The 26,676-nt window shown below is 37.3% G+C and overlaps 3 protein-coding genes across 5 annotated transcripts; all 3 read left to right on the top strand.

The window, feature by feature from the left end:
* The first annotated feature begins 182 nt into the window (after positions 1 to 182).
* Positions 183 to 11,218, top strand: LOC120492826 (protein shisa-5). Of its 2 annotated transcripts, none has more exons than XM_089133985.1 (5): positions 183 to 317; positions 526 to 669; positions 3,413 to 3,537; positions 3,626 to 3,820; positions 9,958 to 11,218. In XM_089133985.1, exons 2-5 carry the CDS (start codon positions 539 to 541, stop codon positions 10,119 to 10,121), a joined length of 615 nt encoding a protein of 204 aa, XP_088990111.1. In that variant the 5' UTR covers positions 183 to 317; positions 526 to 538; the 3' UTR covers positions 10,122 to 11,218. The 2 variants fall into 2 exon arrangements, with proteins under 2 accessions (XP_088990111.1, XP_039547040.2); XM_039691106.2 differs by having other exon boundaries at positions 246 to 317; positions 492 to 669.
* On the top strand, positions 189 to 16,425 carry LOC120492825 (protein shisa-5). 2 transcript variants are annotated; one of them, XM_089133991.1, is made up of 6 exons: positions 189 to 271; positions 11,707 to 11,749; positions 11,887 to 12,043; positions 12,808 to 12,944; positions 13,040 to 13,240; positions 14,912 to 16,425. In XM_089133991.1, exons 1-6 carry the CDS (start codon positions 263 to 265, stop codon positions 15,073 to 15,075), a joined length of 711 nt encoding a protein of 236 aa, XP_088990117.1. In that variant the 5' UTR covers positions 189 to 262; the 3' UTR covers positions 15,076 to 16,425. The 2 variants fall into 2 exon arrangements, with proteins under 2 accessions (XP_088990117.1, XP_039547038.2); XM_039691104.2 differs by lacking the exon at positions 189 to 271 and having other exon boundaries at positions 11,578 to 11,749.
* A 2,219-nt stretch (positions 16,426 to 18,644) lies between these two features.
* On the top strand, positions 18,645 to 26,368 carry shisa10.1 (shisa family member 10, tandem duplicate 1). Its single transcript, XM_039691264.2, has 5 exons — positions 18,645 to 18,971; positions 21,002 to 21,161; positions 21,400 to 21,524; positions 24,454 to 24,639; positions 25,871 to 26,368. The coding sequence occupies exons 1-5, from the start codon at positions 18,911 to 18,913 to the stop codon at positions 26,047 to 26,049; spliced, it is 711 nt and encodes a 236-aa protein (XP_039547198.2). The 5' UTR covers positions 18,645 to 18,910; the 3' UTR covers positions 26,050 to 26,368.
* Positions 26,369 to 26,676: the final 308 nt, after the last annotated feature.

The following is a 26,676-nucleotide window of genomic DNA, read 5'->3' as shown; positions in this document are numbered from 1 at the left end:
TAAAATGTTTGATTAGAAGTAGGATGCTGTGCGCACGTTTCCTCCCCCTGGATTTGAGATGGGTCTGTCTGCGGACAGTCAGACTCTATTGCTGGATTTCGTGTTCTGCAGTGATGACCATCTAAGTTCCCTGGGTTTTTTTTTCTTTTTTTTTCTTTCGCTTTCGTTTCATGACATTGCAGGAGCAGGGCAAAAGAAAAGTCTAATACACGAGGCTCAGTTCAGTGGTAATACTGATCGAAGCTTCACCGGAACAAGAGCTATGGCCTCCACCGTCGCGGTTCTTCTGCTCCTGTCTGCGGGTTTATTCTCAGTCGGTAAGTTAGACGGCCTGTCACAAAAATCTAAAGAAACACTTTAAACTTGTTTTTGGGTGGTTCACCGATGGCTGTCAAGTGCTAAATAAATAATTTACTCCGCAGTTAATCAGTTGTTTGTTAGTTGTTTGTATTTGTACTATTAAATGTGCCATATTTCCCCTGTTCTTTAAGGTTTTGGTGATTACTGTATCTCCTACACCACCAGGAATAACGTGTACATGCCATCGATAAGCTGCAGTGAGAATGTGTTTTCGTTGTCGCAGCATTGCTGTGGGGACTGCGATTTAAGATTCTGCTGCTTCGTTGATTATATGAAGATATCCACGGCTGAACAACTGGTGTGCGCTTTGTAAGTTCAGTATTAATACAAAAGTCCTTTTTACACATCCCCCTAGCCTACAACTTATGTTTTTCAGCACCACTGGCGTACGTTTCCTTTCCTGTTAAAATAATTTTCTGCTCAAAATGACATTTTAACCTAACGGCAAAAAGGGCAAAGGATTTACCGATATATATTTCAGTAACCGCGAGTTCTACCAATCAGAGACGTACTTTTTTTTGTTGTTGCAAATAACAATGTTGATTTCGTAGCTTGTGGCTTTTATTGCAGCAGAAACTTTAATTTCACAAACTCGTGGTCTTGAATAGTTTAGACATTATGGCTGAAAATTAATATCCGAAGAAAATGAATGATTTTTTGTCTGTTGGGCGCACGGATTCACATATAGCGCCTAAAAACGCGTAGAAAACGCTGGGCGCGCCGCATTCTTCATTTTCCAAAGCGCCAGGGCGGTTGCGCTTCAGTTGGTTCTTGTCACATGACCTATTGTGTGCGTATGGTGCGCTTGCGGTATTCTGAAAAGTTGAGATGTTTTTATCTGGACGCGGCGCGGACGCGCATGGAAAAAACGAGCGCGTCGCACCGCGACCGTACCGCGTCCATTATGAGCGCGCATACCGCGCGCCTACATTTGAAATAACGAACTTGAGCGCGCAAAAGACGCGATATGTGAACCGGCCCTTAATAATGCAGTCAATCTGCGTGAAACGGTGAGGCTGATTCCTACAAAGGTTGGATATTATTTATATGTTGAGATGAAGCTGAAAGTGCACGTAATAAAATAATATACCACAGATGCAAACCAACGGAATCCATTGCTCTGCTCTATTATGTTTATGTTTTATGTGTTTGTTTCCGGTGTGTTTGTTGTCAAACTCAAAAATTCGTTTTTTTTAATTATTAAAAAATAACATTATTTTATATGAAAAAGTTAATAATTGTATTTTATTAAGAAAATAGTTTGATTTGATTTGGCATTTTAAGCTGTCATATGGTGATGTTACAATTTGCCCCTCACATGTTACAATGTACCCCACCTATGGGGCATGTTTTCACATTTCACTTCCATTCTTTCGGGGCAAATCACGAAAAAATTATACACTGTATTAATAAAACAAAACCACAAAATTGTACTAGACATGTGGTATGCGAGATAAGACTAGAATGCTCAGTGAGATAAGTAGTAGTTCACTTAAAAAAAAAAAAACTTTTGCTGATAGTTTACTCACCCCCATGTCTTTCTTTCTTCAGTCGAAAAGAAATTAAGGTTTTTGATGAAAACATGGATTTTTCTCCATATAATGGACTCTACTGGGCACCAAACGGTTCAAGCTCCAAAAGACATTTCAGTGCAAACTGTTCAAAGGGTTTTAAACGATTCCAGACGATGAATAAGGGTCTTATCAAGCGAAACGATCGGCCATTTAATAAATAAATAACAAATTTTAAGTTTAATAAGCACAAATGGTCGCCTTGCTCTGTTCCGTGATGCGCGTTCATGACTCTCCTGTTCGAACACATTCATCAAAATGAACGAATCTTTTCCCGAGTCAATTCGTTCATTTCGATCGTTGAAAGAACCAAATGACTCAGAAAAAGATTTGTTCATTTTGATAAACGAGTTTGAACAGGAGAGCTGGAGCATTACCTGCATCTCAGTTTAAACAAAGGTCAACGAAGATTAAATAAATGTTCAGTAATATCCTCCAAAGATTTCAAAATGTTGGCACATTTTTTTCTCTATAAATAGTGGTGAAATGGCAACTTGTAAATCATTTTCGTCATGCTGGCATGTGTGGAGGTATTTAAGTTACAACTAGCCCCACATTAGGTTGCGCCACACTCACCCCTACACAAAACAGGAGAAATTTTGAAAGTGTTTAAAAAGAACATAATTTTCATTTTGGGGTCAGTTATTGCTTTAATTTCTCCCTCATAATCTGTAACGGTTAACTGATAAATTGGTTGAGGTCATGGAGATTTCTACTGAAATGTTAGTAGTTTTAATCTAATGGCTAATGTCAAACCTCAAACCGTATCATTAAATTTACTTTTGTATTGTTTTTGCGATTTTTGTCTCTCCACTCGTCATTTCCTACAGTGGTTGTGGTTGTTTTACTAAACTGCAGTTTGCAAGATGCATCCCCCAGATTGACATGATACATTAACACTTTGTGTAGCCTAGTGCAAGGTGGGAAAATGCTTTGCTTGATAATTAAAGAAAAAACAAAAAATAAATAGTTCACGTTTTTGGCTGTGAAAGCTGTAGTATCCACATTTATTAAGTCAAATTAATAAAAAATAAGGCAAGATCCACTTTTTTCGAGTTTTTACCACAGTAATGGAGCTACGAATGTTTTATTCAGAAGTTGCAATCAAAATCTTGCCCTACAAGCAATTCCAAAAAGAGGAACTTTTTTGCTTCCCCAAAGAATCTTTCAGTGAGCAGTTCTTAAAAAAATCTTTAGAATCTAAACAACCAATTGTCAAAAGAAAAGTTTCCATGAATGTAAAGGTTCTTCATGAAACAAGAGATACCCATAAAGAATCTTCATTTTTAAGAGTGTAGAAGTGAATTCAAATGTCCAGTTTATAGGAAAATAAATAAATGACATTTAAATAAATAAAACTAAACGATGACCAAGAAATACAATTATATAAGCACGATTTTACAGATGAAATATACTAGAACAAGATAAGAGTGTTTATAATGCTTGTTGCTTAATTTTTTTTTTCATAATCTGTCCAACAGCCAAAACGATGATGTCCTCATCATTGTTTTCGGAGTATTGGGGGTTGTGGTCACATGTGTTGTGTTCCTCATCTGCTGCTGCTGCCCCTGCTGCTGCATATATAAAATGTGCAAAAGACCCAGACGTAAGTGTTTTAGTGTCAATGAGAAAATTTAGGCTGCTAGTAAAATGATAAGAATGCTATATTTATTTCAGTCTTGTTTTTCTCACAGCAGTGGCAGGAGCACATGTAACCACAGTCATGAGTACACAAAGCATTCAGCAGCCGCTTGTCACGCAGCCCGCTCAGTATCCAGCATACAAGCCAGAGCCGACTCATCCGGGCTACGGCGCTCAGCCTATGCAGACGGGACCATATCAAGGACAGCCATACGCACCAGGACCCCCACCCCCATACCACATGGCCGGTGAGAACACCTAGCACTAGAGCAGGAGAGAAAACACAATCCGGCTCCAACACGCATACCTGTAGTTTTCAAATAAGCCTGCTTGATCAGCTAACTCAGGTGCGTTTAATGGTAAACTGTAAAAAGCCTTCACGTACATGCAGAACTTGTGTAACTCCTCACACCCGGGTCCAACTCGACCCGCTCCGAGCGGGCCTCGAACCCGGGTCTCCGGCATGAGAGTCAGGCGCGCTAACAAGGAGGCTAAAGACTGCAGCCTCTAGCGTCTGTCGCTCGAGCGCCTATTGAGATCGGGGAGTGAGGTTTACTCGCACAGCAACTACTAGCTGGCCTCCGTTACACTTGCAATTACAACGCTTAACCTTGTCATTTTCTGAGAGCTACGACTTAGCCGAAGCAAGTGGCGTGCACTCAGCATACTAGAGATTTCTTTACTGGTTTGTTGGGTAGTCGAATACTTCCACCAGTAGTCGCGGCTGTCGGAAGCCATTGTATACTCGAGCGTACAATAACCATGATGATGCGCTTGTTTTTATTCACTAAAAGCAAACCAGCAAGCCATGAATGTGACCAAAGAGAGTTACTGTGTCTGAATTCCCTTACTTCCATAGTAGGGGGGAAACAGTATGTGACAAAAGAAGTATGACCGAATTCACAGTGCTTTTGAGTAGGCAAAAAGTACCCGGATGACCCGCTGAGATTCTGAAGTGTGAATACGATGGACACTTTAATATCCCATGAGGCCACAGGAGAGGATTTGTGTGTGGCAGTGAAGCGACGCAACCGACACTGGTAGATCACATGACAATGAAGTGAAAGCAGAGATGTATAGTGACGAAGTGGTGTATCTGTACTCTACTAGAGTATTGTTTTTTCTCATACTTCTACTTTTACTTCAGTAGATATTTTCGATGAATTTAATACTTTTACTTCGATACTTTTTTTAATGTTCTGCCAGTTACTCGTTACAATTATAAAAATTTTACAAATCATTCGTTGCAAGTTGGCTTTCATGCTGCCTAAATCACACGCCAGTTTTATAGGGTAATGGTATTGATTGACACACACATTGACAAGTAATGCAGGGGTTGTCCTGCAATGATTTTTGGCGGCCGCCAAAGCAAATTTTTATCCCGCCAAAGCGCCTTATTTGATTACTAGTTCAAACTTTTGACTGCTTTCTTTAATAATTACATGACACAATCCTTGTACTTTTACTTTTAGTACTTAAGTAGTGAATTTTAAAATAAACTACTTGCAATACTTGAGTACAAAAAATGTTGAATACTTTAGTACTTCTTCTTAAGTGTGGTGCTTAAAGAGCACTTCAACTTCTACTCAAGTCACTTTTTTGATAGAGCACTTGTACTTTTACTCAAGTCCGGGTTTCTAGTAGCCTACTTTATACATCTCTGAGTGAAAGTCAAATGTAATGGCCAAGTATGGTTACCCATACCCATAATTTGTCATCTGCATTTTAACCCATCCAAGTTAGTACACACACACTTCAAACCAAAGGCGGCGTTAGGGTTTAGGTTCCTTGCTCAAGTACACCTCAGTCATTTCCTGCTGGTATTGAGACTCAAACCCGCAACTTCAGGTTACATGTCTGACTCTCAAACCATTAAGCCACGACTGCATAATGACAACATGGCGAATGCATATAATGTCACAACGTGAAAGAAGTTAGTTTGAAATCTTTGAATATGTATTAAAAATAAATGAGATGTACATAAGTATTCACAGCATCTATCATGACACTCAAAATTGAGCTCAAGTGCATCCTTGAGATGTTTCTACTAACTTGATTGGAGTCCACCGGTGGTAAATTCAGTTGACTGGACATGATTCGGAAATGCACACTAAGGTCCCACAGTCAACAGTGCATGTCAGAGCACAAACCAAGCCACGAAGTCCAAGGAATTGCCTGTAGACTTCCGAAATAGGATTGTATCAAGGGCGGCACAGATCTGGGGAAGGGTACAGAAACATTTCTGAAGCATTGAATGTCCCAATGAGCATGGAAGAAGTTCGGAAGCTCGGAACCACCGGGACTCTTCCTAGAGCTGGCCGTCCGGCCCAACTGAGCAATCGGGGGAGAAGGGCCTTTCTCAGGGAGGTGACCAAGAACACAATGACAGAGCTCCATCTGAGAACCATCTCTACAGCGCTCCAGCAATCAGGCCTGTATGATCAAGTGGACAAACGGAAGCCATTCCTCAGGAAAAGGCACGTGACAGCCTGCCGGGAGTTTGCCAAAAGGCACCTGAAGGACTCTCAGACCATGAGAAATAAAGACTGAACTCTTTGACCTGAATTGAAAGGCTCATGTCTGGAGGAAACCAGGAATGCAGCGAACAGCCTGATGGAGCTTGAAAGGTTCTGCAAAGAAGAATTGGAGAAACTGCCCAAAAATAGGTGTCCCAAGCTTGTAGCATCATACTCAAATACCCCTTCTCCAGAGCTAGTGCTGGTTCGGAGTTGGTTCGACTGACGAGCTTTCAAAGAACCGGTTTGCCTTTCCACAGGCTACAGAGCCAGATCTTACGTCACTGTATACATCTCATGTTGCCCAGCAACGCTAGCGCGGCACACACAAACACACCAGGCTTGTTTGAGATGGTTCGCCACTGCGAATCTCGAACTGCGAGAGCGATTCGAAAAAAAAAAAACATTAGAAAAAGATTTGATTCAAAAGCAGGAGTCGTAAACTCTCCAAAGACTCCCGCAGATGCGATCAGTCCACGCCGCTTCGATGCATCTCGAACAAGCCTTCCATCAACAATAGCGGTTGTTACGTTACTATTTATGCTCATGGCTTTGCAAACCTACATCGGTATCCAAACACTCGCCGTGACTTGCATTATTAACGGAGATTACAATCGAGCATGATTAGCTGCTATTTAAAAAAATGGCGGCCACAAGTTTCTATTCGTCTTGTTGGTCACGGTAACCCCGCCCCCAGCCGCTGACGTAACCAGTTCTTACTTCTAGACCAGCAATGATTTGGTGCTACTTAAGAACCGCTTTTACTGGTTCGGAGCTGGTGCTTTAGTGGTCGAAAATACCACTAGGCTAACTGTAAAAACAAACACCTGTGGCGGTCTAGTGTTGAACACTTGTGAAGTCCACAAGGCCGTCAGTGCAATTGAGGTCGTGCCATGTTTTTACAATACAAGACAGACATAATTGTTGGGCTGTTAGTTAATAAACACTTGCTGGCACTTATTTTTTGTCTTTTTTTTTTTTACCACAGGTACTCGAGTAACTATTGTTTTGACTGTGAGAAATCAGTAGTTGTGCAACCCCTACCTAGTACTAGACCAGGGGTCTCAAACTCAAATTAACTGGGGGCCGCTGGAGATAGAGTCTGGGTCAGGCCGGGCCGCATCAAGTATTCCAAAAAAAAACCAAACAAATTGTATTTAAGTATTCCAAACATGGAGCACAACTGATCCAATCTTCTTAATCTTTAATATTAACATTTCTTCTGAACTGTTCCTCTGAATTTGAACATTCCTTTCTTCATGAGCCGTCCTTCTGACAGTTGAAGTTAATTCTACAAACTTTCTTTGTCTTTTTCTAATACACAACATCTTTGTGATGATAGTCATATTTGCTTTTTATTTTCTTTATACAATATTATATTGAATGGTTTTTTTTTTCGTAAGGCACATTTCCTTTTATTATACTTAGAAAAACAATTACTGCTTTCTGCACATGTATAGTGTCTCAGGCAAATTACTGACTTTGCACATATCAAAGCAAACCTTCTTATCAACCTGTTGGACCAAGTTCATTACATGAACTAGTTCAAAGTTCAGTTCACAAATTTTAAAATGAACTAGTTCAGTTCTTATTTCAAAAATGAACTAGATCATAGGCTAGTTCTTGTTTTCCATATGAAGAGTTCAGATGCAAAAGCCTCTAAGTGCCATTTGAAATTTTCTTCTAAAATTATCATTTTTGTCAAGCTTGTATATTTAAGTTCAGTAATTTCACTTAAATGGCAATGAATATTACCCATTAATTGTCATTTAAGTGAAATTACTGAACTTAAATACACAGGCTTGATAAAAATGGTCATTCTAGAACAAAATTTCAAATGGCACTTAGAGGCTTTTGCATCTGAACTCTTCATATGTTGCTGCGAGCTTCTTTTTTATTATTAGGCTATTATTATTGCCACAGCCCATATACAACCACAGATAACAATCATTTTATCGACGGGCAAAGTTTGCACAGACATGTAAGATTTTCCCATCCTCACCGACCTCATAAAAGCCTTTTAAATGATCTTACGACGCCTCCTCGCTCCTTGGTTCACAGCCACTTGAATGAACGAGTTCACTGTAACGTTCATCACAGGCACTAATACAGTCGGCTACGTTCAGTTCATGTTCGCCCAAAATATGAACGAGTTCATGAACTGTGAGAAATCAGTAGTTGTGCAACCCCTACCTAGTACTAGACCAGGGGTCTCAAACTCAAATTAACTGGGGGCCGCTGGAGATAGAGTCTGGGTCAGGCCGGGCCGCATCAAGTATTCCAAAAAAAACCAAACAAATTGTATTTAAGTATTCCAAACATGGAGCACAACTGATCCAATCTTCTTAATCTTTAATATTAACGTTTCTTCTGAACTGTTCCTCTGAATTTGAACATTCCTTTCTTCATGAGCCGTCCTTCTGACAGTTGAAGTTAATTCTACAAACTTTCTTTGTCTTTTTCTAATACACAACATCTTTGTGATGATAGTCATATTTGCTTTTTATTTTCTTTATACAATATTATATTGAATGGTTTTTTTTTTTCGTAAGGCACATTTCCTTTTATTATACTTAGAAAAACAATTACTGCTTTCTACACATGTATAGTGTCTCAGGCAAATTACTGACTTTGCACATATCAAAGCAAACCTTCTTATCAACCTGTTGGACCAAGTTCATTACATGAACTAGTTCAAAGTTCAGTTCACAAATTTTAAAATGAACTAGTTCAGTTCTTATTTCAAAAATGAACTAGATCATAGGCTAGTTCTTTTTTTCCATATGAAGAGTTCAGATGCAAAAGCCTCTAAGTGCCATTTGAAATTTTCTTCTAAAATTATCATTTTTGTCAAGCTTGTATATTTAAGTTCAGTAATTTCACTTAAATGGCAATGAAGATTACCCATTAATTGTCATTTAAGTGAAATTACTGAACTTAAATACACAGGCTTGATAAAAATGGTCATTCTAGAACAAAATTTCAAATGGCACTTAGAGGCTTTTGCATCTGAACTCTTCATATGTTGCTGCGAGCTTCTTTTTTATTATTAGGCTATTATTATTGCCACAGCCCATATACAACCACAGATAACAATCATTTTATCGACGGGCGAAGTTTGCACAGACATGTAAGACTTTCCCATCCTCACCGACCTCATAAAACCCTTTTAAATGATCTTACGACGCCTCCTCGCTCCTTGGTTCACAGCCACTTGAATGAACGAGTTCACTGTAACGTTCATCACAGGCACTAATACAGTCGGCTACGTTCAGTTCATGTTCGCCCAAAATATGAACGAGTTCATGAACTATCGTTCATTGAACGCGTTCAGACACAACACATATTACAAGTTCAAAATGATTTTTCTCACATTGTTTTAGAGAGCAGGGGTATCCAACACGTCGCTCGCGAGCTAACAGCGGTGGCCTGATGGTGGTGGTAGCTCGCCTTGGGCCTGTTCACAATCGCGCTCACATATTTTGCACGCTCAAGTACGTTTCAAATGTAGGTGCGTGCGCATCAAGCGCCCAGCGCGCTCATAATTGAAGCGACGCGCTCATTTTTTCCAGGCGCAGAATATTTGTACTTCGTGGTTGTCTATGTGACAACTATTGACAACTAAGCCACCGTAAGCTGTCACGAGACTATATATGCTAGCCCATAAGGGATAATAATAATAATAATAATAATAATAATAATAATAACGCGGAAAACGCAACGACGGGCCGCACTAACATTAAACTTTAATATCAAGTAAGGGGCCAAAAAATATTATCCCGCGGGCCGCGAGTTTGAGACCTCTGTACTAGACAGACTGATACCATATATTTTCCTTGAAAATAATTAGTGTCTTTTTGCATTTCCAGCAAGCCCTGGATATCCCAGTGTTCAGGCTCCATATGACGGAAGTCAGGCCACGTGTCCTATGATGCCCCCTGCCCAGCCCGGTAGTGCTTATCCGCCCCCAGTGTCATTCGAACAGCCGGCCTATAACCCCGCCTACATGCAGCCACCGAAGACTGGATACTAAACCACAAGCGTCTGTCACATCAGTCACTGTAGGATTGTGGAGGTTTGACGCACTTTTTATAAGTGGATGTGTTATAGTCAGAGTTATTTCTGTTTTATTTTCAATCAGTCCTTTCAGTTTAGGTTTCGCTCTGCGACACACTGTTAAAGTAAAGTTTTTAATAAAACAAAGATTATTGAAGTAAGTTTTAAAAGAAAATACCATTCGAAACTTTCTACTTTTCAAAATTTCTCAATATGACATTTCTTTGTAATTAATTGTGAAAGTTTTACTAGCGATTTATGAGTGAAAAATGTTTTTATACAATTTTGTTTTAGCTTTCAGTGTTAGTTATTCTAGGATTATATTGAACTGTATAATGTGTTGATACAATTTGATATAAAAAAAACTAAAATCTAAAATAAAACGTGGTCATTTTTAAGTTTTAGTTTAGTTTATTCTTGCAATTTTGCTTTTACATTTTTGTTTTTATTAACAGCACAACGCTCACAGAAACATGAATGTCTAAGATTTTTACATTTAGCTGGATCTGTGATTTTATTTTTTAATAAAGTGTCAATGTTTTCCATTTTAAATTCTTTCCTATGAGAGTCTAAAATGCAGACACATTTTAATAACATTGAGTGATGCTGAATTTACATAATTTTGTCACGAGACTTGTTTTTATAACACTAGGAAACCACATGTTTTTTTGTACTTTCGCTGTTCCTTTTTTTCAGATGATATTGTTTCGTAGCCTATTATAATACACTGCTACTTCACTTTGAGCGAAATGAAATTAGCGGAACTAAGTCTGACGTAGTCAGGCTAATTGTTTCGGGTTGCATTGTTTTTTTTAGATGGAGCCTATTTTTCTAACTGTTATAGATTTTGTAAATGTTAAACTGCTGTTTTATAATTAATTTCTATATGTGTGAGAAATTTAGAAAACTTGATTGTCTCTTTAAAAATGAGGGAATTTAAATAAAGTTTTACAGGAGAACATCAACATTGTTCAACTCAACGGAAAAACGGACAGCAAACCTGCTGGAGAAGATTTTGGACTGTTTTTTATGCAATGTTTGGTGAAGTCACACCACTTGAACGGTTATGGGACCCCCTACTGGCGAAAAAATAAACAATCTGTAGTGCTTTTTATAATTGTTATAGAGTTTTTTTTTAATGTATTTAAATTCTGTTTATGTACAAGTTATTACAACATCTCCACGTATGGGAAAAATATATTTGCACCCTCTTAAAAAATTATCTTACCTTACGTTTTGAACTTTAGGCCTACTCTAAATCAGACACTGGATCGACACGCTCCAAAGTATTAATTCTAATAATTTTTAGGCTAACATTTATGTTCTCAAACGAGAAAAAAAAAGAAAAGAAAAAAGATTAATTTAAATTATTTGTGATTTTCAGCTTTACACGAGTTTCACAAGTTTTATCTTCTTCTTTCGCTTTCATTTCACCGTTGCGGTTGATAAAGTCAAATTTTGTCGGTTCCTTAATACGCCCACCTACTTAAATATTCACGAGGATCAGTTAGATTTGTTTATACCGCAGCTTTACCAGAAGAAGAAGAGCTATGGCCTCCACCGTCGCGGTTCTTCTGCTCCTGTCTGCGGGTTTATTCTCAGTCGGTAAGTTAGACGAGACGGCCTGTCACAAACATCTTTTGGGGTGGTTTACTGACAATAAATAAACAAATTCTTGTACTTCAGAATATTTCGGTTGTTTGTTTTGAATAAAATGTGTCACATTTCCCCTGTTCTTTAAGGTTTTGGTGATGACTGTATGAGCTACATCTCCAGCAGTAACCAGCACAACCCCTTTATAAAATGCCAGATTGGGGCGTACTGCTGTGGGACCTGCAATGACAGATACTGCTGCACCAGTTCTTATATGAAGATAACCAATCAATACGCGTGCAAAGCGTAAGACATTTTAATTCTATTCTGTCCTAATTCAAATTACTTTTAGTCCCAACAGTCCTTTTCCACAAAAGGAGAGTTTTCTTCTAGTTCTTCTGGGCCATCAATTGTTTTAATTTCTCCCTCATGATCTGTAGTTAACTGATAACTCAGTGAACTGCAAAGTCCATGTTGATTTCTTCTGAAATGTTTTGTGTGTATGAGGTTATTCTCGAACCACTTTTTTGTAATGTTTTTTTGCGATCTATATTACTTTTGTAATCCGGTTGCCTCACCGTGCGTCACACACATCACTTCCTACAGAGGTTAAAACTGCAGTTTGCATCTGATTGACACGATACAATTTGAACAATCACTGTGTAGTCGTGTAAGTTGCGAAAATGCTTTGCTTGATATTTAAAGAACAAAGAATGAAAAGTTTTTGGCGTTACACACATTTATAAAGTCAATTTAAAGACAAATGAGGCAAGAGAGAAGGAACGTGATGCAACATGTTGAGGGGATTAACAGGGTGTCGAATACGAGAAAAGGCGGAACCAAAGAAAAACTGTTTGTTTTATAAACAAATGTTGTAGTAAAAAAAAAATAAAAAAAATACATATATGTGTGTGTGTGAATTTTAGTATCCAGTCTCCAAACTAACTGATAGCCTACATATGAAAATAAATAATATTTAAATAAACAAAATGATAATTAAAAATAAAATTATAAAATATAAATACGATTTTATTGGTTTATAATGCTTGTTGCTTCATATTTTGTCATAGTCAGTACAGCAGCCAAACCAATAGTGTCGCTGGCATTGTCTCAGGAATAATGTCGCTTGTGGTCATGTGTATTGTGTTCATCATCTGCTGCTGCTGCCCCTGCTGCTGTATCTATAAAATGTGCAGAACACCCACAAGTAAGTGTTTTAGTGTTATTTGAACGTCACAATGTTACATTATTTAGGCGGGTAGTAAGAATTATGTATTTAATTCGGTCTTGTTTTTCCCACAGCTGTGGTCCAAGGAACACATGTAACCACAATAGTGAATACACAATGCGTTCAGCCAGCGCCGCCTGTCATGCAGCCCGCTCAGTATCCAGCATACAAGCCTGAGCCGACTCATCCGGGCTACGGCGCTCAGCCTATGCAGACGGGACCATATCAAGGACAGCCATATGCACCAGGACCCCCACCCCCATACCACATGGCCGGTGAGAACACCTAGAAAAAATTATTTTGTTTCAGCTTAGTTCCAACCCTGCTCCAACACACACATACGTGTAGTTTTCAAAATAAGCCTGAAGGGTTGAAGCTTAATGGTCGTAATCACCATTATGATTCTGAACTGTAAAAAGCCTTCATGAACATGTAGAACTGGTCATTTTCTCAGAGCTACGACTTGTAGCATGTGGCCGCTGACCACTGCAGATTTAAGGTGTGTTCGACTTGAAGTGGCGCTGTGCAGGCCGATCAGTGAATGACGTCATAATACAGCGAGATTCAAAAGCATACAGATCTTTCTTTAAATCTTTTTTTTTTTTCACTACTACAGTGAGTTTTTTTTACATTCATACTACACATATTCAAACTATAGAGAACATACTTTTAGGTACTCAAAATAAATGCGATTTCAGACGCAGACAGTTTGTAGCAGGAGGACGATGACAGCAAATAGACTACATGAATTGTCATATTCTATTATAAACTAAAAAGACAAATGCATTATGCACATGTCAACAAATGGATTGCACTTTTGGATACTTTTTACGGCACTTATACTGTAGGACTCTTTGATGTTATTTCGTTGTTATTTATAACAATGACAATAAAGAAACGAACCGAACCGAAACTATATTGAACCATTTGAGTAAATCTAAATGACATGAGTAGTTATTGTTTTGACCTGTCAAATGTTATATGAGGATGTAAATGTTGTATAATACCCCTAGGCTAACTGTAAAAATTAATGTTGTTAATATATTAAATATGTATGCACGTATTATTTAGCATCAAAGTTTATAATAGGCCCTGTCCCAGATGGCACCCTTAAAGCAACACTAAGTTTTGCTTTTTTTTTTCCTTAAATTAATGTTTTCAAAATCATTTCAGTGGTTCATCAAGTCGTGATGTGGTGAAATGCACTTAAAACTCTTACGTTTTGCGGTCCTTTATTTGATATATCCACGCTATGTAAGATTGCCGGATCAGGTCGCGTTTCTATAGTCCAAATGAGACATAAGAAAACTACAAATTTGACTTGCGTACTCGACAGTGGACTACAACTACATGTACGACAACCAGCAGCCGGGTAGCTTTTGAATTGTCATCATGATTCCAAAGCCGGTGCTGGATAAACAGAAAGCCTGTGCGTGCGACAGTAGGATGCGGTAGGCTAAATTATTTACGACAGCAGTTACGTGCAATTCCACTTTCAACCTGTAGGGTGACCGAGGAAGTTACTTGGTGTTGCTGTAACACTCACAGTCTTGGCACTTGCCAAAATTGTGCATTAAATGCGCATATCGGCAGCAAAGGTGGTGTTTGCTAGCACCCAACTGAAACCTAAAATCACAAATGGGATATCCTACGGTCTTCTGGACTGAACACTTGTGGCGGCCATTGTATAAGTCCACAAGACCATGAGTGCAATTGAGGTCGTGCCATGTTTTTACAATACAAGACAGACATAATTGTTGGGCTGTTAGTTAATAAACACTTGCTGGCACTTATTTTTTGTCTTTTTTTTACCACAGGTACTTGAGTAACTATTGTTTTGACTGTGAGAAATCAGTAGTTGTGCAACCCCTACCTAGTACTAGACAGACTGATACCATATACTGATATTTTCCTTGAAAGTAATTAGTGTCTTTTTGCATTTCCAGCAAGCCCTGGATATCCCAGTGTTCAGGCTCCATATGACGGAAGTCAGGCCACGTATCCCATGATGCCCCCTGCCCAGCCCGGTAGTGCTTATCCGCCCCCAGTGTCATTCGAACAGCCAGCCTATAACCCCGCCTACATGCAGCCACCGAAGACTGGATACTAAACCACAAGCGTCTGTCACATCAGTCACTGTAGGATTGTGGAGGTTTGACGCACTTTTTATAAGTGGATGTGTTATAGTCAAGAGTTATTTCTGTTTTTTTTTTTTTTTCTGTTTTATATCAGTCCTTTCATTTTAGGTTTTGCTCTACGACATACTGTAAAAGTAAAGATTTTTTATTAAGTTTGTAAATTTAACAAAGATTATTGGAGTAAGTTTTTTAAGAAAATACCATTTCGGTCTTTCAAATTTTCTAAATTTCCAGTTGAACTCAATTTGACATTTCTTTGTAATTAATTGTAAAAGTTTTACTAGCGATTTATTTGTTAAAAAATATTTCTACACTAGTTTTAGCTTCTACACACGAGTTTAGCTTTGTTAATTATTCTTGTATTGTATTGAACTTTATAATATATTGCATATATTTTGATATAATTTGATACACTAGAAAAACTAAAATCTAAAATAAAACATGGTCAAGTTGTATTTTAGTCAAACCTTTGCAATTTTGCTGTTGCAGAACGCTCACAGAAACATAAATGTCTTTAATTTTACATTTATGCTAGCAGGATCTGTGATTTTATTTTTTTAATAATTTATTTTCCTTTGAGGGTCTAAATTCAGTCGCATTTGAATAACAATGAGTGATGCTGAATTTACATAATTTTGTCCGTTGAAAAGTTGAAAATGCATTTTATTAAATGAACCTTTGTTAAAGCATTAGGAAACCACATGTTTTTGTACGGTCTTTCACAGTTCCCTTTTTTTAGATTTATGTTTCGGGTTACATTGTTTTTTTTAAATGAAGCATATATTTAAACTGCATATATTATAAACTGTTACAGATTTTGCAAATGTTTAACTGCTGTTTTATATTTATATATTTCTATGTGTGTGAGAAATGTTACAAGTTTGATTGTTAAAATAACTATCTTACTGTCTCTTTTTTAAAAAGCGAATTTAAAGAAAGGTCTACAGAAGAACATAAAAAATGTAAAACAAAGTCAACAACAAGACAGCAAACCTTCTCGAGAAAAATATGCCTAAATATTTTGGATTTTTTTGCAATGGTTTTTGCAAATATTTTGGACTTTTATGCAATGTTTGGTAAAGTTACACCACTTGAATGTGTATGGGACCCCATAAACATTCAACATTCGCCTACTGGTGAAATAAAAAAAGGAATGTATTTAAATAATTCTAAATTCTGTGTATATACTTTTTAACATTATTTTTACAGATTAGTAGCAAGATTTTTTTTTACTGTTTTGAATATGATGCTGAATATATTTCAAATATGTGTTTCTGTTTTTGAATGCCTTTTGATATTCAATAAATTAGTTATTCCTGCAACTGATTCCTCCTCTTTTCCCCACCCTGACAAAGAGTGGTTGTGCGACTGCAGTGATGTAGCACTGAGCAATTGAAATGTAATTTTATTTTTCCTGTTTATTTTGAGAAATATTTTTTTCAAAGAAACGCTGGCTATTGAAACTTGACTGGTTTGACCTTTAAACATGTTCATTTGTAAGAGAAACAGTTGACAAAGTAATTTATATGTGTTTAGTAGCTTACAGACTTGAAAAAGTATGATTTATAATATTTAAACAACATTTTTTTAAATCCAGGTTACTTGAAATCAGTAGAAGAGTCAACTGTTTAATTATGCCAACAAACATTTTCATGTTGAAATGCTTCCTACTTTAAGTAGATACAACTTAAATCAAAGCAAAAACATAACTCAAAAATTTATGTTGAGTGAATATTTCTTTTTAGTGGGTTTCACATTAGTGTGTTTATTAAAAATTGAATGTATTATTAGCAATTGTGACTGGCGCAATTGCCAGCTTTGGTGTTGTAGGTGGCTGATTCACTACAAGAAGTGAGAAAGTCCGTCTTGACTGTACTTTCACTGACTGCAGTCGCCTACTCTTGTCTGCTTTCACTGAGGCTTTTGGCATTTCAAACAAGCCTGATCATTGCTATTTTTGAATAGGTTAACTGAAAAAAAAAAAAGAAATTAGACCGAAAGAATGATTCATTCACGAACCTGTCCCTGTGCACATCTTCACGAACTGCGATTAACACAAAAAAAGTGTGTTTAGTATAGACTATCTAAATATTAACTATTAAAATGTAGCCTATAGACCATTTTGCAAGATGTAAACAACGCTGGTCCAGAAGCACTAGTTCCTGTTTCAGTTTTTTAACACTACATAAAAGCTGGGATAAAATACAACCAACAGAACTTATAAAACTGAATCAAAAAGTTAAACAAACATCTTTAAGATGTTTTCTTTACATGTGAAATAAAGAAAACAGTTACAAACTGAAACAGGGAGTGTTTCTGGACCAGTGTTGTTTACATCTTGCAAAATGGTCTATATTCTGTACAGTGCTTGCACAATTGTTAGGATAGTTTTCTGATCATAGGTCTGTTTTTCAAGCACATTTTACCAGTTCCAAACCACATCAATCTTAATTATTACGATTAAGATTGTATTTTTTGATCAATGATGTGTGGCTTACAGTAAAAACTCCTTATTAGGCAGTTTATTCTACATGTAAAATGCTGGGCCAAAAAAAGAGATTTAATTGACCCTGAAAAGTCCAAAATTATGAAATGCCCATAAGGATAAAACACTATGGAAATTTCACAATGAAGGCATGGTCACTCAGCAGATTTAGCAGGCTTGAGAAGAAAATATGCATATTAACCTGGAGTTCTTTAAGAATTAAGCTAACAAATTAAAGCTGTGATGTAAGAGAAGTAGTAGAAGTATCTTTTCTTCTGTAACTTAAGTTTTAAAGTTTGGCATCAGTGCTGGGTAGTAACTGATAATGTAATCAGATTCCAATAAATAAATAAATAAATAAAATAAGTCAGCCTATTTGTAGATTATATTATGTTATAAATAAGCTATGGTACAAGATTATCTTATTCAATTTTAATGTGATAAATGAGGTAAATATGTCACCTAAAATGTGTATTGTAGCTAATGGATTAGGCTACTTTAGCCTACTAACTACATTTTTTTTTTCATGTAATTTGGAATCTGTAATGAACAACAATTTGTGAGCAATCGCACTGTTTGGAAGGACTATATTCATCAATATTATTGATCTGTCTGTACTGACGCTGCTTTATGAGACCCGAACTGAACTGGACAATGACATCATTTTATTGCAGAGCTGCTTTACAGATCAAATTAATTTACTAATTCAATAACTGATGATCTTTAGAGCGGATCTGAATCAACTGAACTCACTTCAGCTGAACAACAAGCAGACGAAATGCATCATTTAGGGATATTTACAATATTTAACACTGCTTTGAAAGAACCTGTATTGTATAAAGCGCCATAGGCTAAATAAAAGTGACTTGACAATAATAGTCCTGAAATATCCAATAAAGACAATAAGCATAGTGGGGTAAAATATATTAGAGATTTAGGCTGTTCCCAAAACAAGCATAACAGATCTTCACTTAGTTTCGTTTCCTACAAAAAGGATTCCGTTTGGGAGGGGCATTTTATGGATTATGAGACCCACGTTGTGTGGTGACGGAATTCGGCCATTGGTACCCATTGTTTAACGTTAGGTCCAGCATCGTCTATGTGAGTTGTGTTGTGTAGGCTATGTTTTACAGGAAAACGTTAATCGTTAACCCCGTGTTTATGGTCTAGACCGCATCAGTCTCCTGGTTTAGAGTTAAACCTGAAAGTTTAGCTGAACCAGGCTTTTATTTCTTCCTTTACACAAGGCAGGGTCGCTGTAGGCGACAGCCTCTTCTCAAATTACAACATCCGTAACTTACTAAACACGCTATTGAAGGGGAATGGCGTCCACCGTCTCGGTTCTCCTGCTCCTGTTTGCGGGAATATTCACGGCGACAGTCGGTGAGTGTATTAAATACCTAACGAAAAGGCCTTTTAACCTGTAATCTTTGTTCTTGTCGACGGTTTGTCCGGGAAAAACGATGTCTATCAAGTTACAGCTGGATAAACCCTGGCAGACAAACAAACGACACAACTTTAATTTTATGAATTATCGAGATGTATCTGGAAAATGAATCATGTATATTTTTTATTCGTCACGTCACGTGTGATTTTCCCCTTAATTTTTATAGTGTGAGCTAGCTACTTGTGGTTGTTGTTTTCCTTTTTTGTCTTCGCAAATATTGTCTATATAGAAATAGGGTGACCATATTTTGATTCCCTAAACACAGGACACTCGGCCCAGCAAACAGATAACGTTACTCAAATGAAACTCGAAGTTTACTAAACAAATACCTTATTAATGTCAATACATTTAAAGGTTAAGTATACCTCCTCAGTTTGGATAGAAATTGGTTATATTACAAGACACAAATTCAGATAGGCGTCTCAGAGGTTATAGCCTACTCAACATGTTTAATTATGACCGGTTTCAAAAATAATGATGGAAATAATGTCTCTTCTGTATTATAAAAATAAATATAAAAATAATAAATAACACCTCCAAATTGAACAAATATAGCTGTCACAAACTTACAAAAACCAACTAACATTCTAGTATTCTTCCTCTTTATCCTGTTTTTCTTCCTCATCCTCCTTGTTTGCCCATCTATATTTTGCTGTAAAACTGATCTTTCCCAGCAGTCGAATACCAGGACATTTATCACTTTAAAGAAACAGCCAGGACAGGACGTGAAAACAGGACATGTCCTGGGAAAAACAGGAGTGTTGGTCACCCTACTATAGTAAATAAAGATGTTCCTTTTAACATAGCCAAATGATCTATTATATTTTGTGTGTTGAATGTTTGATCAACATCCAGAGATTTTAAAACACCTAAACAGTGACGTATTTCCCCATACGGTCTAAACTCTGCTCACAACAAATCATGCAGCGTAGCTTAGAGGAAGTGCATTAATTACGTTAAAAAATAATTTACCGACTCCCATGTTGTTTTGATGCATATTCTTTTCTGCCATGTAACACTTGAGGAGACATTAGGCAGAAAGTCTGTTTTGCTTTTTTACATACAAGAAAAATGGATGGTTATTATATATACGTTTTTGTGCCGCATAATCATTGAATATTGAGCATCTGCCTTTTACAGTCTATGGTCCCAACCTGATACTTCTTTTCCCAGTGCTTGTTCAAGTTATTGAAATTGATCAATCCAATGTGTACAGAGAGTTTGTGTGTGGATATTAACTATGACCAATATACACACACAAACTCCCTGCACACATTGGATTGATTTCAATAACTTGAACAAGCACTGGGAAAAGAAGTCATTATTGACTAATGAGGCTCAACAACTTGATCAGGACATCCCTAAATAACCATCCATTTTTCTTGTATGTAAACAAGCCATTGGTAGATGTAAACCTCTGTTACAATGATAGTGGTCACGTGTGAAAATGGGACTACTGGTATGTAGTTATATTTTATCTGTGCATTAATCCGAATAATTGCAACAAAACAAAGGATTAGTGCAAAGGTTAGAAAGCATGAAGTTTGCAGTGTCAGCAAGCGGGAAGCAAGACGCAACTCGGATGGGTTATGGCAATGACATCTCAAGCAGAATGAAATAAATATCGACCGGTTATATAACCAATATCAATATCGATCAGTTAAAAAAAGAAAGAAGCTTAATCGGCCCTGATACCGATTCTAGAGATCGGTTCGAAACATCCCTATTATTCGAACTAAGAAAAAAGACATAAAATGGACATTATAGTCAAAGTCTTCTGAAGGCATACGATAGCTTCAGTTGCTTTTGCCGTAGCGCTCAAATCCCCGCAGAACTACTTGGTTTTGGGCGACCTGAGGTTTAGTAAAAGATAGCAAGGTTTTCTTTAGTGTGAGGTTTCAACTATTCCTTAAGATACTTTTGCCCAATATGTCTAATTTCTCATCTTTTTTTTTGCTTTGTTTAGCCGATGATGACTGCCAGAGCTACTTTAGCAGCAGTGGTACGTGGAAGCCGCCCATTGATTGCGGGTTTCTCAGTTTCTGCTGTGGGACGTGTAATGACAGATACTGCTGCTCCAATCCACTCATGAAGTTATCCGAGGATGAACAAGAGGACTGCATTTTGTGAGCAGTTTTATTTGTCTCATGAAAAATAATGGCTTTCATAGATTTACCTGATATCAGCACACCAGCTTCACAACTCTTTTTGTCCCATTAGCATCCCCGAACAAGGCTTTGAAAATGACTTCCCAGACACAATCCCCATTTTGCATTTTTCAGGGAATCTAACTGAAACCAGTCATATTTGATACTATAAAGTGTGTTTCTAATGTGATTTATTTTTTCATAATCTCTCCTAAAGCCAGGATAGTACGTACATCGCTGTCGGCGTGACCGTAGCGGGGCTTGTGATCCTCATCGTTATGTTCATCGTCTGCTGCGTCTGTCCCTGCTGCTGCATCTACAAAATGTGCAGAAAACCCAGACGTAAGTGTCTACATATGCATATTTTTGAATAATTGTATTCATTCTTGTTTGTGTTCCCAATTTGAGAGATCTTTCTTGCCAACTATTTTGATGGGCATCATATCCCACATTCAAATGTGAAGCCAGTAAAAATGAATTGTGCAATTTCCTCAAATTGAAACTCGTGAAACTCAAGACAGACATATTCATTGTGACATGATGTCCGTGAAAGTTTATACATCATGGTAGTTGTTGTTGAATTGCCTTTTTATGCTGATTTAAATTAATGTATAGTATTTTTCATTTGATTTTTTTTTTGTATGAAAAAATCACTATCATAATATAGTCTGTTGAATTAGGTACTAGTTGAACTATAATAATGTAGTCTCTAAAATATTGTTTTCATTAAATAATGTTATATTAATATAGAAAAAACAAAAGTCAAAGTCTAGATGTATTAAGTTATTATAGGTTTTTATGCAAAATATATTCATTTAATTCAACGTTTTTTATTTAGTTCTGGACGTGTTTTCATGAGACTGACCCGTGTGTAAAAATGGCAGAATTTTTTTTGAAACTGTTCTCCACGAGTTTAGACTTTCTCTGACCTTGTAGCCTGTGTTACAAATGCTGGAATGTGTGTTTCGAGAGTGGAAAAACTGAATACTGGATCACTTTGGGATTCCCCACCCAGTCTGACTCACTGTGCCTACAGCAACCACAAACAGGAAGAGTGAGGCCCGTGTGCTGCAGAAACAGATGAACGATAGTCACAAGACGCTCCTAGACGAGCTGCAGTGTCATCTTCATAACATTTGTTTCAAAAGTATAGATTTTGCTTCCCACTCTGGGAACAGAATGAATGGAGTACCCTTCTTAAAGCGACAGTACACCTAAAAACCATAGCTCTCCCCAATTTAAAGGGATAGTTCACAATTAATTTTTGGTACGTTTTAGCTTACCTCAAGGGCATCCAAGGCGTAGGTGTTTTTGTTTCTGCAGTGGTTTCAATTTTGATATTTTTAGGCCAAACCGCTATGGTCACCACCTCAAAGAGCATGCACAGAGAAGTCCAAATTAAACATGATTTAATAACTCGTAAATGTTAGTATACATTGATGGCCTAAGACACGTTTATTTGAGAAAACGCACAGTATTTAAATTTGTTTTTACCTCATGTAACCAAGAGATCTGAGGGTGCGGGCGCTTCGGTCTGCCCAAGCGCTGGAAAGCGCCAGAAGTGATCTCTCGCACGCTTGCGAAAAAAAAAATCAACGTTGTCTGTTGATATAAACGAAATCGTCTTCTATTGTGATTTCCTGTGTATCTAAATATGTTTAGATCTTCACAGTGAAAGGTAACACTTCTGAAATCTCTGTGTAAACAATGAGTGATGTATACTTGCACGGACCGAATCACCCGCGCGCTCAGATCACTTGGACGTGGCAAAAACGATGTAAATACTAAAAATATCAAAATTGAAACTATTGCGGAAACAGACACCTACATTTTGGATGCCCTTGAGGTAAGCAAAAATTAATTTCAAAGTGAACTATCCCTTTAACTTTTTGAGTGCACCTGGAGACTGATACGTGTGGCTTTATTATATGCTGCTGTCGGATGTCACACACTAAAATAGCACACCTCACTACAGACGAAAAGCAACGGTATTTATATAAAATAGATACTTTAGGTATAGATCTGTATTAACTGCTGAGTCTAGTAAAAACTTGCCAAAATTGACGTTTGCTGACCTTTACATCTACCTCGTCCACAATCCCTCTCCATTCACCGGTCGAAGCACTTAAAAGCACTTAAGCTCACCGTTACTTCACCTCATGATGGGTCAATGATCCCTAAATCTATCATCTGGAAATGAAGAAAATGTTCTAGATAACAGGAAGGGTAGTGGCATAGATAGCTGTCTAGCTCACAGCCATAGGCGTAATTTGTGGGTGGGACATGTCCTCGCCACTTTTTGCCAGGGTTGAAACAGATTTGAAAAATTCACATTTCATTCGATTTTTTAGGACGTTCATACTTGCTAAATCTGATCGGATTTCAATCAGATATGCACAACAATGAGATTTAGTCCGACAGTCTGAACGAGGCTTTAGTAGTCAACAGAACTAAGAACAGGTTTGAAACTCATGAGTAACCATGGAAACAAACTTTTTATATAAGTTTATTTTTTATACATTTTTTAGTTATTTTAGTACAACTAGCTGGAAAAAAAAGTGTTATGAAAGTGTATTTTATTTCAGTTAATGTTTAACTGTTATGGTTTTAGTTAACTGGCTTGAAGTATGTTGTCGGGAGTATGTGAGGTTTTGGAACAGCATTTCTTCATGGGTTGGATTGGTTTTATTTTTTCAGAATATTATTCAGGGTTGTTGTAAAGTTATTTGTTCATAATTTAGATATAATTGTGGCAGGTTTGCCAATATAATTATGATATTTAGGTAATGCAATTAAATGATATCAAATGATTTGCATGCCAAATTGTATAAACTAAAAAACAGTTTTTAAATATATTTAAAATTAAAATAAATGCTTGGTTGATTATTTGTTCAAGTCATTATATACATATTTCTGATTTTTAAAGGTTTTAAACAGCCGTCTATAGATTAATACACCAGGAAGTTGCTACCTTCTGCATCTTAAAGTTAGCCATTTAACTGCACCAGCTTTGAATTGCAGCTTTGATTGCGGTTGCAGTTGTTATCAGGCTGTCCTTATTCATTTAGTTTAAAAATATAATAGTGTTTCAAAGTTGGTTTTGAGACTCACATTTATAATAATTAGGACAGAAAGGTTCCAGAGAAGTAGTGACAGACCTATACATACACACACACACATGTGTATATACTGTATATGTGTGTGTGTGTTTGGCGAGTCCTCCATCAACTATCTATTATTCATGTTGTTTTTCCTTTGATTTGTTCAACAGCTGTTATAGGAACAACAACAACTACAGTGGTCTCCACACAATACCCTCAGCAGCCTGTTGTGCAGGGAAGTCAGTACCCTCCGTACCAGCCGATAAAACCACCTCAGTTTGGGTACAGCGGGGCACCAGGACCATATCAGGGACCGCCATACGTAGCGGGACCTCCTCCCCCATATCAGGAGGCTGGTAAGATAATGAGCTTGAACAGCAAAAAGGCCAGTCAGCCTGAGTTGTAGGGCTGGGCGATGCGTATGAATAGTCATGATTTTGCTGGTAAATGTCGAGAATGACGAAATTTGAATGTGCTTTTTTATGTGTGATTACAGTAGTTTTACAAAGATTCAACAGCACGCACATATAACCGGCAAAAAAATCAAATAACAATGAGGTGCTCAATCACAAACATAAAAGAAACGGAAGTAAGTGTTAATCAGTCATGTTCTCACCAGGTGAAGTTACAGCCCACTTTTCATCATGCGTAGACAGTTTTGCAATCCTCTCTTGTCTCATGACTCTGATGAGTCATGAGTACGAAAGGCAAGGCTGATGTTTAAAAATGATTCATTACTTTTGCATCAGTTCAGAATGTTTTAGTGAATCGATTCAGAATTATTTGTTTGCTCTTTCACTCTAAAAGTGTTTTAGGTAATTTTCGCTATTAAAATTGGCTTTTCGTTAAAAATGTTTTTAGATGATTTTGAAAGAAGAGTATTATGCTGTAGCCTGGCTTACACCAGACCACGTATAATTGAGAAGGAAACATGGTCTGGAAACCACAAGTTAACTTTCTCGTATTTGAGGCGTGGTTTACGAATGCCCAGACAGTATAATTGGGTGCTACGAATGTCTATCAAATGCGCCTTTACTCCCTCCCCGTTCTGTGATTGGTTCCCTATTTCAGGGGAAAATTTGGTTCATGGTATCCAGACTGCTTAGCAGCGCGAATAAAATCGCGGCAGGGCAGAAATATTTTGACAATTTAAATGAACTATTTTCCATTTTAATATCTTGCAAAATATAATTTATCCCTGCAATGGCAAAGCTGTTTTTTCAACAGTCTTCAGTGTCGCATGACCTTCAGAAATCATTCTAACTTGCTGATTTGATGATCAAGAAACAATTATCATCAATGTTGAAAACGCTGTTCATTATTTTTGTGGATTTAAGATTAGAAAGTTCAAAAGGACAGCGTTTATTTGTCACTTTTGATCAATTTAATACACGCTTGCTGAATAAAAGTAATAATTATTTATATCTTACAGACTCCAAACTTTTGAACATTATGTATTTACTCAGCTCTAATAGGTTTGGGTTAAATTAGCTTGCTACAATTGCATCGGAAAAAGGGCCAACAGAGTGTTGGATGGGGGTCTCAGTGACTCATAGAGGAGCTGTAATTCTGTGTGTGTGTTTGTAGGAGGCCCAGGATATCCTGCTTCCTACAGCCAGGCTGCGTATGACGGTGGACAGGCCGCCTACCCCATACAACCACCAGCTCAGCCGGGTTTCGTTCAGTTGCCTCCACTGACAAACTACAGCTCGACTCAACCAGCTTACAACCCCGCCTACGTGGAGCCACCAAAGACCGCTTACTAAACCGCAAACTGGATTGTTAATGCTTATGCAGTTCCATGACCTGGTCTCCTACAATTGTGCATTGTACAGCTACTGAGGACAGCATATTTCAATCGGGTCGGGAATAAAATGATCAGTGTTTGATTGCTTTAAGGTCTTCTTGCTTGCCGGCATTATTTTTCACTTCATTTTATATAAATCTATATATTTTATCTTCTGTGACTCCAAGCCATATTACTTTTTCACTTTGTTTGTTTGTGCAAAAGGGAATATCTTTGATTTTCATTTTGAAAGGCTGCTACACGCATTTAAGATCGTTAGATACATTTTATTCTTGGAATTTGCACAAAATACTGACATTGTATCATTTGTTGAATTGGAATCACGGCTTATGTTCTGCTGTTAAGATGTTTTCACGATTTTTGTACCATTCAGGTTTAGGGATCTTTGAATGTTTGTAACAGCGTTCTCATGCACTCAGATCCAGAATATGCCTTATTTATGCAGCAAATTACACGTGGACACTTTAACTACTACATTACCGTGTGTTCGTAGAATTTTATGGAAGTTTGCTTGTATGTTGCTGAAATTCTGCATTCATGAAGGAGAAGTCAACACATTTGATACATTTCCCTATCCTCTTCCCTT

The sequence above is a fragment of the Pimephales promelas genome, chromosome 2 (assembly GCF_988280905.1).
Source record: "Pimephales promelas chromosome 2, fPimPro1.hap1.1, whole genome shotgun sequence".
Taxonomy (NCBI): domain Eukaryota; kingdom Metazoa; phylum Chordata; class Actinopteri; order Cypriniformes; family Leuciscidae; genus Pimephales; species Pimephales promelas.
The sequence above is the reverse complement of the archived record's forward strand: the minus strand, read 5'-3'. Positions and strand labels throughout refer to the sequence as shown.

Bases quoted from the DNA above. Each gene is read 5' to 3' on its own strand.
- shisa10.1 (XM_039691264.2), top strand. From the start codon at position 18,911: ATGGCGTCCACCGTCTCGGTTCTCCTGCTCCTGTTTGCGGGAATATTC. The intron at 18,972-21,001 runs GTGAGTGTATTA...TGCTTTGTTTAG, and splicing joins AATATTCACGGCGACAGTCG to CCGATGATGACTGCCAGAGC. The intron at 21,525-24,453 runs GTAAGTGTCTAC...TTTGTTCAACAG, and splicing joins AATGTGCAGAAAACCCAGAC to CTGTTATAGGAACAACAACA.
- LOC120492826 (XM_039691106.2), top strand. From the start codon at position 263: ATGGCCTCCACCGTCGCGGTTCTTCTGCTCCTGTCTGCGGGTTTATTC. The intron at 3,538-3,625 runs GTAAGTGTTTTA...TTTTTCTCACAG, and splicing joins AATGTGCAAAAGACCCAGAC to CAGTGGCAGGAGCACATGTA. The intron at 3,821-9,957 runs GTGAGAACACCT...TTGCATTTCCAG, and splicing joins ACCCCCATACCACATGGCCG to CAAGCCCTGGATATCCCAGT.
- LOC120492825 (XM_039691104.2), top strand. From the start codon at position 11,695: ATGGCCTCCACCGTCGCGGTTCTTCTGCTCCTGTCTGCGGGTTTATTC. The intron at 11,750-11,886 runs GTAAGTTAGACG...CTGTTCTTTAAG, and splicing joins TGCGGGTTTATTCTCAGTCG to GTTTTGGTGATGACTGTATG. The intron at 12,044-12,807 runs GTAAGACATTTT...ATTTTGTCATAG, and splicing joins AATCAATACGCGTGCAAAGC to TCAGTACAGCAGCCAAACCA.